General features: G+C 33.3%; 1 protein-coding gene across 1 annotated transcript in view; it reads left to right on the top strand.

Annotated features, from left to right (window-relative positions):
• The window catches only part of LOC143246381 (adenylate cyclase type 1-like), a 258421-nt gene that overhangs the window by 215718 nt on the left and 30487 nt on the right, over nucleotides 1-12216 (top strand). The window contains exons 9-13 of the mRNA XM_076492984.1: nucleotides 1360-1542; nucleotides 2085-2125; nucleotides 5373-5517; nucleotides 7776-7873; nucleotides 10517-10601. Of these exons, the coding sequence (XP_076349099.1) occupies nucleotides 1360-1542; nucleotides 2085-2125; nucleotides 5373-5517; nucleotides 7776-7873; nucleotides 10517-10601 (552 nt within the window). The remainder of the gene's footprint in view (nucleotides 1-1359; nucleotides 1543-2084; nucleotides 2126-5372; nucleotides 5518-7775; nucleotides 7874-10516; nucleotides 10602-12216) is intronic.

Here is a 12216-nt window from a genome sequence, read left to right as displayed (position 1 = left end):
AGTTTTTTGATGAAAGCCAAGGCTGTCGTACTTTATAGTCTAGGACATGGACGTTGGGAAATGATTGTTTTGTTTGTTTGTTTGTTTTGAACTTTGCGCAAAGCTGCACGAGGACTATTTGCGATAGCTATCTCTAATTTAGCTGTGGAATACTAGAGGGAAGATAGCTATTCATCACCACCCAACGCCAACTCTTGGGCCACTCTTCTACGAACGAATAGTGGAATTGATCGTAACGTTATAACGCTCCCATGACTAAAAGGGCGAGCATATTTGATATGACTGGGATTCGAATCCACGGTCCTCAAATTACGAGTCGAACGTGCTAACCACTTAATGTATGTAACTTTTCTCTTTTAATAAATTTAATTTAAGATTGACTTGTTTTCCATAAATATACGCACAGAGAAAGTAATGTTATTATGTTATCATTGGGAATAATGACATTTTTACTGTGGTTCGAATGATGCTGCGTTATTCTCGCTATATCAGTTTTTACTGTTGTTTGATTGTTATTCAGCTTAAACAATTGGGGTTCTAGTTTTAGATTTAAAAAATCCAATACCTAAATAATTACTACTAGAGGGCGTATTACAATTTTATTTATTGGTTCAGATTGGTTAATCTCTACTGTAGATAGTGCAATTTTACTTATATTTATGACATAAGAATAACATATATTAAATGGTTAAAAATATTTCTAAACTTGTACACTCTGTAATTTTTCTGGTTTATCGTTCACTTAGAATGAGTTATATCAGCTTAGAACCGATATTGAAAATATATTTATAAAACGTTGCTTTGAGCTAATTCTATAGCCTCTAATTGCAAGATCCATGAACTAGTTCTTTTTCCTGAACAAAAAACTTTATAATGTTTGTTTGTTTTGAATTTCGCGCACAGCTACTCAAGGGTTATCTGCGCACTTTATAATGTTGCTTAAAAGGTTACATACTGCAAATAACCGTTTTGGAAATATATAAAATTTCGAAACCGACATAGTTTTCGGTTTGGGTTGAATTTCGCGCAAAACTGCACCAGAGCTATCTGGTGCAACATCCCTAATTTAGCAGTGTAAGACTAGAAGGAAGGCAGCTAGTCATCACTACCCACCGCCAACGCTTGGGCTACTCTTTTATCAACGAATAGTGTGATTGATAGTCACCTTATAACGATCCCACGGCCGAAAGGGTGAGCATATTGAGTGTGACGGTGACTCTCAAATTACGAGTCGAACGCCTTAACCACCTAGCCATGCTGGACATCATAATTTTCGGACTTCCAGATTTAGGTACATTTGTGTCAATGTATTTTAAAAGATATATTGCTGAGTTATTGTTACTTTGTCCACCTCTGTAGCTGTTCTTGCTCAACTCTCTCCAAGTGCGAAAACTGACGGGATCACCCAGAAAGAAGTTGACATTCAAGAACGTATCCAACGTAGTCCTGCAACTGATACATTCTATCAAGTACAGTGTCGACGTTCCTTTTTCAAACATTGCCACAGTGCAACAACAGACGGAGAAACCCTCAGTAAAAAAGGTTGTTTGATTGTTATTCAGCTTAAACAATTGGGGTTCTACTTTTAGATTTAAAAAATCCAATAATTAAATAATTACTACTAGAGGGCGTATTACAATTTTATTTATTGTTTATTTTTCAAAGCGTTCATAAAAAAAAACAATTTTATGTCGAGTGATTCCCAAATAGCAAAAATACTATTTTAATATGTCTACATTATCCTATTGCAAACATTAAAATGCTAGAGACAAATCTTGCTAAAAACTATCAGGTTTTTTTTATTTTACGTTCGCTGTATTAAATGAATAATTAGCATGCATACCAAACAATAAATACTATAGTTTCTTTTTATGTAAGGAATTATGTGACCATTTTTATATTATGTTGAAACATTCGGTTGTTATAAAAAAAAATCATAATCTCACTAATTATTTAGTTATTCTTAAATCAACTACAGTTGTCTTGAGCTTTGAATTCCGTATCACCATTTAAAATAAGGTTTAAATATCGTGACCGAAAACGTTTTTTAAATGTTTAACTCTATATACATTTTTCGATTTTAGCTAAAAGTGACAGACAAGTTTAGAAAACCTTTCAAGAAAAGGTAGGTAGCAGGAGTTTATATATCTCTTTATATTTTATTCGTTCTCCTTTGTATTTTTTGCGTCAAATGTCCAACCTTTAAAAATTTGTCAATCAGCACATAACGGCTTCCTTACTCCCCTCAACTGGTGGTGTGTTAGTGTACTAAGCAGTTTTGATAGGCATAGTGAAAACTGTTATAAAATTCTTAACAAGACGAATTGCAATAAGAATCATTATTTGTGTGATATAATAAGATAAAAATATTTTAACCACAGCACGTTTCTACTTTGTTAACTCAAATACTGTAATTGGATCCAAATATAATATAACGCTTTTTTCTTCAACTGTATTCCCAACCCTGTATCCCTTCACTATTGCCAATGTACTTTGTGTGATAAATTGCACAAAAGAGTTTCACTTAAGCGTTCGCAATACCAATCTTTTTACAAAACTGAGTGACACTGATAATAAGCTTTAGGCTTAGCTACGTGATATGATATATATATATATATAAGTATAGAATAAAAATTGTTTAGGAAAGCTACGACATACAATTCCAATAAGAAGTTGTTACGTATGATAATTTATTTCGGATATGTCTTCGATTTATTATATTATGTACGTTATGTATTACTATTTCAAGTAACCGGAAGTTTAAATTTACAAGTTAATTAAATATTAATATCTGTTACGTTTATAATATTTCCCCACAAGATTGATAGAAAAAATTTTCTTTCTTGACACAAATAAATTTTAATATACAAAAATTAATGTAATTGTAAAAGCAATACAATTTGTAATAATAGTTATTGCTAATAGTTATTAGAAATTATGGTTTATATACAGTAGTTTACAAATTTACAAACTACTGATTCTTATATACGGTCTAGAAGTGAATATTTTATCGACCATCAAATTAATTTTGAGTTGATATTGTCACACACCTCGCTTAAGCTAACGCCGTCTTTTCTTGGCTCGTCTCACACCTTTACTTTGGCCATTTATTTATAAGTGGTTTTGGTTATTGGAAAAAAAAATTATAACAAAACACGACATTCCAGTAAACACCAAATTTATTCAAAAATCACGTACAAAAATAAAATCCGTTCTATGTCAAATTATACTGACAAACACAACACGAACATAGTTTATAGAATACAATGCAACAGCCACGACCTGTATATTGGAGAAACAAGTAGAAAAATGGAAACTAGATTCAAATAACAGAAAAAAAACACTTTCACACGTTTCTTAACATTGCAAATTAAATAAACACAAGATAACCATAGGAAACACCCACATACTAAGTAAGGAAACAAATATAATCAAATGCAAAATCAAAGAAGCCCTACCTTTACAGCAATTAAAACCAAAATTAAATCAATATAAAGGAACACCTTTATACATATACTAATTAATAACCTAACATCCAAATACAATGCCCCATACAATCTCTTACCTGTTTATACTCTCGTCCCTAAGACATGTGACCGGCAACGGTAAGTTGCAAACACTCTCTTTGTTAACCTGAAGATGACCTTGGAAGGTCGAAACGTTGTCCTCTGTTTATCAATAAAAGTGTTAATACTCATACCAGCCGTTTTGAGATACATTTTTTATTTCAAGTGGATTTCTCGTTATCAAGAAGACAAGCTGTTTAATTCTGTCTTTAGGTCAGAAGAAACTCCAGACACAAATAAAAATTTTATATATTGTTATAAGTTCCCAACAATAACAGTTTTTCTCTTTTTTTCTCCCCGGCCCGACATGGCCAGGTGGTTAAGGCACTCGAGTCATAATCCGGGGGGGTTTGGGTCTGAATCACCATCACACCAAATATGCTCGCCCTTTCAATCGTGGGGGGCGTTATAATTTAACAGTCATTCCCACTATTCGTTGGTAAAAGAGTAGGCCAAGAGTTGGCGATGGGTGGAGATGACTAGTTGCCTTCCCTGTAGTCTTACACTGCAAAATTTGGAACGGCTTGCCTAACGGGCCTAACAAAAATATTTCAATAACTTAAAGAAATGGAAATAAATAAAATCAACCTTTTCGTTCCAAACTCAGTTTACCGCGTATTCATGCTCATAAATCATAAATTCACTAAAGATAGGAAACTTTATTAACGTGGATGAATACACTTTATTTAATAATTGTTGCCATTCACAAAAGCTAAAGAATTGAAAAATACAGTAGTTTCTGAACAGTAAACTTTCCACGCATGCTTATCGGTGCGTAAAATAAATCGTTTTGTATGTAACTGACAATAAATAATAGGTTTATTCTTAAGACTTCTGAAGTCCTTAAAATTATATACCATTTAATCTTATAGAACTCACTCTTCCTTAAAATGAATACTTAATCACATGCAAAACAAAAGAAAATAGAAACACCCTCGTAAAAAATTAGAACAAAGAAAATCTCCTACTCTTTTTCCAAGAACTTCAATTTCACATCGCGTTTGGCGCCATCTGTACGTTTTATTTTATTTGTGCAAATATCAAGTAAAAAAAACATCAAAGGCTCGCCTGTATTAAAATACAGTTGATCCAAAATACACTCAAAATACAGTTTTAAAAGCAAAATGCATTGTCGAGGTCAATGATAAAGGACACGAATGTTATGTGATCAAAATTCAAATTTGACGAGAGACCTGGATACGAATATCTCTGTCTGAAACATCATAAGTTGGGAATGAATAACATAGTCTTGAAGATCAGTGTTATAAAATAGAAAACAGAATTATCGTAATTTGAGGAAAATGTTGTTTCATAAATATTTTTCCAAAGTTTCAAAATAATTTTTATCGTCAAATTTCTAACACTGAAAGTTGCAGGTTTAAGATTGTTTTATAAGCAGACGTGTTTATATCCCAGTCGGTTATTGAGTTGCTACTTGTTTGTTTATTTTTGGAATTAAGCACAAAGCTGCACAATGGGCTACTTGTGCTCTGCCCACCACTCGTATCGAAGTCTAGTTTCTAACGGTGTGAATCCGCAAATATTCCGCTGTGCCAGAGGGGGGATATTCGGTTTCTTACAATCACTTATTTGTATCACTGATGATAAAAAAAAGAACGAACGAAAAGTCACACATATTATGATTTTACGTAAGTTTTTCATGTGTTCTGTGTTTTAAAAACATGTTGCATTAAGCATGAAATGACATTGATTCCCTCTTTAGCTCTCATTGTATGTTTACATCTACAGAAGATATTCAAAAAACATTTTAAAAATGAGGATACGTTTCTATTTGCCCCTTTCCAGGCACTCTACGATCTATCACCAACCGACTAACCGAGTCAACAGATACCTGGCCCAGGCCATCGAGGCCAGAAGTGTAGACATGGAAAAAGCTACTCATGTTAATGTCATCACTCTCTGTTTTAAGAATAGGCAAAAGGAATGGCAGGTAATGTATGGTACTAGAAAATGGTAATGGTTAATGACAGAAGAGAATTGTTTTACCAACATCTTCAAGTTGCTATTTGATAAAAACATTTGAAATTACGTATCTATTATATGTTTATAAATATATGTAACACAAACAAATTCGACAAAAATGTCAACTACAATATATGCTTGTGTAATAGTCGACCAATTATTTTGGACCAAAAAAATCTTAATTTTTCATATATCTCGGGTAAAAGTTCACCTACGTTTTCCAGCGACCTGAGAGAGAAACCTCTCGTATCAAGCCAGGTCACACTTTATACCAAAAAGGTGTTGAAAACAAACGAAAACACTTAATTCTTTAAACATAAGACTCAGATCGCGTAATCATTTTTACTTGATATAGTTTTAATACAATGACTGGACTGACTTCAAATTGTAATGCGAAACTGTACTTGTTTCCCTAAAATAACTTTAAACTGGTAACAGTACACATCTATATATACTCATATATTATTGATTTATTCTTCTTTCAACCACTATTCGTGTTTTTTAAAAGTCAGAAGTCACTAGTGAACGCATAGTTCACATTACGCTCTCCAATTAAACTGCGCAGGAGACACTCGCGAGCTGTTTGCAAGCACACCTCGTGAAAAATTTATATTATATATTTTACCTAACGTAACCTTAGCTTAGGTAAAAAAAAATAACTTTTTTTTCTATTTTAGTTACTTTTACAATGCTAAATACAAAATGCACACGAAAAACGAGAAATAAAGCATTTACCTAAGCCTTTGTTGTTTTTCTTTTTTTTCTGCTGACTGTCCATGACATTTGACCCTAGTTTTTTTTATACTTATAATACTGCTGCAGTAAATAATTTTTATTTAATTAAATAATGCGGCAAAGAACACATAACTACAACATGCAAAATATGGAAATGTATCAGTTTTCATGTTTACCTCCTTTTGTAAAGGAAACGTTAATTATTATTCTTATGTCTTACATCGGTTGGGGTTTCGTTTCGTGTTTTGTGAACTGTTTTTGAGCACGAGTTTCAACTTCTCAAAAGTATTTATGACTCATGTAAAAGTCGACTAATAAATTATAGTCTAAAAAAACTGGTTAAAAAAATATTATTACACGAGTATATACGGTGGTTTATTTCCAACCCTCTTAAGATTAGTTTATATAGTTCCATGGATTTTTTTCCCTTATTGTTATATACTGAGTTGTGTACAATACTGTATGCCGATCATATCCTCTCGGGAATTACAAACTAAACCATACTGCCTTACGTTATCTTTACTACTACAATAATATCTTTATCTTTTACTTATGTATAGTGTTTTGTATGTTTGTAAAATTCCGAGCATTCAACGTTTTAACTTGGTACGTTTCACTTGAATCCAAATATCATACTCGTATTCTTAGTTACGCTACGTCTATTTGTTTGGGAGATAAAAAAGACGATTTATGGAATGATAGGAGTTGATATTTTTTCTTGTACCTCGTTTTTCTTTGACCGTAGATTTCACATTGAACAGGCAGAGATTCCATGTTTTGTGTGTAAATGCCGTAAAACAAGATCGCGTTCTGCACTTTGGGATTGCAGATGCGTTATAACTGTGACGCTCAGACAGCAATAACTCAAGAATTAGTAATGGTTTGTTTTGGCTAGCTTCCTAGTCTTTAGTCTGTTACTTCAAAATTAGAGGTATCGACATGTCTCTGTGGTTAGGGCGCTTTACTCGTAATCTGAGGGTCGCTAATTCATATCCCCGTGACACCAAACATGGTCGTCCTTTCAGCGTAGAGGGTGTTATAAAGTGACGGTCAATTTCACTATTCGCTGGTAAAATAGTAGCTCAAGAGTTGGCGGTGGGTGGTGATGACTAGCTGCCTTCCCTCTAGTCTTACACTGCTAAATTAGGGACGGCTAGCGCAGATAGCTCTCGAGTAGCTTTGCGCGAAATTCAAAACAAACCAAACCTAACGAGAGATCCGCTAAGGGAAAAAAAATCTTGATAGGTTTCATCAACATTTCTTCCATAACACTTAACGGAAAAGTTGTGGTTTAAAAACGAAATGTATAATGCTTTAATGTTATAATGTAGCATTCTTAACTGAACTTTATTTATGAGAGAGAAATACAGTGTTCTTAGAAATTAAAAATAACTTTAAACTTCTAATAATAGATTGACTCGTGTCCAAAAGTGACGGTAATTTCAGTAAGTTTTTTTTTAAGATCCTCGTTTCTTGTCTTGTTTTTTTCAGTTTCACGAAGAAAGAGATCACGGGTTTGGAAATAGCATGATCTGTTCGTTAGCGGTATTATTGTGTGTAGGATGTATCCAGGCTATTGTACTACCAAGGTAAGTGTTATTATGTATATTGTTTCAGTCACAGTGTAATGTATTTCTGTGTGTTGGGTGTATCCAAACTATCGCGTTATCAAGGTTAGTAGACAATTGACTGTGTTAAATACCGTGTAATGTGTTTGTGAGCAATATTTCTGTATCAGAATGTTCGTGATTATAAAACACTATACAATGACTACAGTGCCCAATGACTACAAGGTCATTACCTGATGGTCATTAGACAGTTCAGTGCAAAAGGTTTTAAGTTACTTCGTGTTTATCAGCTACTATCTCCCCGGAAGCTCAGAATGTTCGTTAATTAGTTTTCATGGTTAGTTTTTATTATGCTTCAACCATTATTACTTTAAGATTAACATTTTAAAGTTTCATACGAGTGCTAAGTTTCCACAGAAACGTTTTTCTAAGTCAAACAATAGTACCCGTCCCTCGTGACGGGTGAAACTTTGAGTTGATTTATCAATTTAGATTATATTACGGAATTTAAAAGGGTTGATTGTGGTTCACCCACAGTCAAATCTCTGAGCTACATATACTGCCTATACCACAAAAAGTAATTGTAAACATTTCAGTCATGCTAAGAGCAGCTCAACAATAACGTATGGTAAATCTGCATTTTTATTATTTAAGTTACGTCACATTTTGAAAAGTGAATGATAGCGTAATTGATTCATGACAAATTAATGTAGAATATCCTCTTTTTGAAGCACCCAGCGTCAGAGCGGAATGTGCGCGGACTCACACGCCTAGCGTCTGGGTTTCGGATATCCATGGTGGGCAGAGCACAGATAGCCCATTGTTTAGCTTTGTGCTTATTTCCAAACATACACACACTGTTTTTGAATTAAAATTTGGCATCAACATTATTCATACCTGTTCTCCTTTCATTTCAAAAGTGAATGTTGAGCTTTATCTGCGTGCACAGCTTTTCAAGTAGAAAACAGACGAACCCTCGGACAGACAACACGGTTCACGATATATGTAAAATATACATTTTTATGACAATGAAAACTTATTTATTCCAACTTTGTGAATGTCAGGTTTGCTAATGTAAAACATTTTGTGGAATATTTTATTCTGAAGCTCCAAATGTACACAAAATTCACAAATCTGTTAATATTAGCCTTAGGTTTAAATTGTATTGAGGAAAATAAAAACTATTTGACATGTTACTAGTACAGGATAGGGTGAACTAATTTTTTTTTTTTTTGAATTTCGCACAAAGCTACTCGAGGGCTATCTGTGCTAGTCGTCCCTAATTTAGCAGTGTAAGACTAGAGGGAAGGCAGCTAGTCATCACCACCCACCGCCAACTCTTGGGCTACTCTTTTACCAACGAATAGTGGGATTGACCGTCACATTATAACGCCCCAACGGCTGAAAGGGCGAGCATGTTTGGCGCGACGGGGATGCAAACCCGCGACCCTCAGACGAGTCGCACGCCTTAACACGCTTGACCATGCCGGGCGTGAATTAATAAATAGTGTGTAACAAATTATAAGACATTTCCTTGAAGTTTTCAGTAAAAATTATGTCCGCCTTTATTCGTGGTTTTCTTTTTTTTTTTTTTTTGAGCTACAAGTTACGAGAAGATATTGGACAATGAATATGCTCCTTTACGTTAAAAGGAGACTAGGCTTAGACCATTACGCTGTCAATTTATCAGACACTCGCGATCAAGTAGTGGGTGGATTGGCTTTTCGATAGAATAACATAGTTGCACAATAAAAAACTTCCTAGAATATTGATGAAGAATGAAGCTTAATATAAATATTTTATATATATCTACATATAGCATTATTTGTAGCAGTTCTTTCCTTAGGAAAAAAAGATGTTTATAAAAATGCATCATTATAATTCATACGAAATTAAACTACTGCGAATAACACGAGGTTTAAGCCAATACGAAAAGGAAACCCTAATACCGACGGATTAATCCTTCACGACACTTTTCCATTAGTGTGCTGTTTATTAAACTGTTCAGTTTTCCTTCTTCTGTATTAGGTTTGTTTGTTTTTACTGCACTCGTTTGAGTATATATTTGAGTAGATGTACGGTTGTTCTAATGCTTTACACAGGCTCCATATTGCATGTAATAACTAGTGAAACTTAAAAACACGTGTCTTGTTTTTACGTATGTGAAAAAAGTTGCTTATTTTTGATATCTATATAAAACTAATATATAAGAGGCACGTTTAATGCCAGTTGCAAAAGAAATTTGGTTTTAGATTATGTTCAGTTAGAAACATTTCTTTAGATTAAAAACAAATTACCATTTAATTGTTAAACAATTTCCAGATGTTACAAATCTCAAGAAAAGAATCAAATGTTAATTCGTTCTTTCGTCATTTATATCTCTGAAAGTGTATGAATAATATAAATGAAATGTCCTATGCACGAAATAGATAACTTGTGATAACATGATTAGTTCCGTGAAAGTGTTTAATGGTTAAGTTATGAAATATGAATATATATAAAAAACCTATAAAATCAACTCTCTTGACAAGTAGTAAAATTTAGTTCTTTGTCAGATACGTTCGGAAGAATTTATTTGAAGCGTTTATCGATTTTGAATGTCTTATGTAAACAAAATATTATTAGCGATTACAAACTGTATGGAGTTTTATCTACATTTTCCAGAACTGTTGTGCTGGTCATATTATTCTTACTCGCATCCTTGTGGTTGGCCGTTCTGTTGGGGTTGGTGTTGGCTATCAGAATGAAAGTAAGTAACATGTTTGATGAGGTTTATCATAAAACACTAGACCTAGACAATAAAAATTACAAATTATGACCTAGAATGTGAGCTCTGGAGTTATTAGTTTCAAGGCTTTAGCTGTCTATTGAATTCGCTTAAAGCACTGAGTTTTAAACGTTACCGAAGTGTTACACCGAATTTAGTCATATTTAGTACCAATTTAAACTAGATCTTATGAACTTAAACCGTGTAAAATATTCTTCTTTGCATTTTCGTTTTGTTTAGCTGAAAATACACACACACACACACATATATAAGTATTCAAACCAGTATATACCTCTGAATTTAAAGAAATTTACTCGATATGTTGTGTTTTTCACATTATCTATCAGCTGTCCTAATGAATTTATTTTAATTTTCAAAGAATCACATTTCTTAGAGTTTCAGGTGTCAATGTTTTTAGATGCGTTACTACAATATGCGTTACAACAAGACGTTTCACATGTGTCTAATTTCATTTTTTTCTGCCTATTTTATCCCTACATGCATATTATAGTTTCTGTATTGGTTATCGCAAACCTAATATTGAATAGGAATGTATACATGGAAGTAATATTTATTAACTGTCAACTACTCCTTGTCTCGACAGTCGTCGTCACGAAACTTTAGATCCCAGTATAAATCAAGGTTTTATATTAGCGAATTGAACAATTTAGGATCACTTAGGTTTCGTGTTTGCATATGTTAAAGTCTAATTGTTTATCAGATACCAGTTGAAACCAAATCTGAGATGCATATAGCGAACATGAAGAATAAAGTAATGGGCTTTCGTGAGCTGTCAATAGATGGGCTTAACCCTTTCGCGATCAGGCATTTTTTTATTCCTAGGAACCAGCGAACACTGAAAACTTTGATAACATATAAACTACTTCATATATGATTGACTTACTGTATAATTTCTTGAAGTAACGGTCTACAACTTACATGGAATTGAATTCAGTGCAAAAAACCATTATTGAATTATGTTCGTATGGTTCCCAAGAGCGGAAATTGTGGGCATAGTAAGTATTTCCCTCATTCTATGGTAAGCAAAGGGTTAAGCATTCTCTATACTGTTGGTTTCTGTATTTTCAGAGCAACGTTCAGATAGTATAGCGTTTATGTTGATAAAAGCAAAAATCTGCAATAATTATTTTATTTAAGCCACTTCCATTTGACTTCTGGGCGAGAACCTAAAGAAGTTAGGTTTTATAGCATTAACCTAAATGTTAATGTTTGTATTTATTTGTTTAGGAATATTTAACGACTTTTATACACAAATATGTTTACTTTACAAAACCTGAGTGCTTTGATTTTGCTCTAGTCTAAACATTAAAATATTTAGGTTAACACTCAACTAAAGTTAATTTATTGTCAAACCAGGATCACTCTCACTCCATAACTGAACCACCAAATATATTGGTAAACCCATTAATAATGCGAATTTGTATTTTTAGCACTTTAACTTTCACTGGGTAATGGCATGGCTCAACGTTAGCTTAAACATGAAATATTACGAATTATACATTCAAGTCCAAGAGCAACTGGTTCGATGAATGAATTTTTCTCAGCCTCCTGACACACAAATAACTAGTTACATATC

Source organism: Tachypleus tridentatus, chromosome 3 (assembly GCF_004210375.1).
Source record: "Tachypleus tridentatus isolate NWPU-2018 chromosome 3, ASM421037v1, whole genome shotgun sequence".
In the NCBI taxonomy this organism is placed as follows: Eukaryota; Metazoa; Arthropoda; class Merostomata; order Xiphosura; family Limulidae; genus Tachypleus; species Tachypleus tridentatus.
Note: the sequence above shows the minus strand (reverse complement) of the source record. Positions and strands in the feature narration are given on the sequence as shown.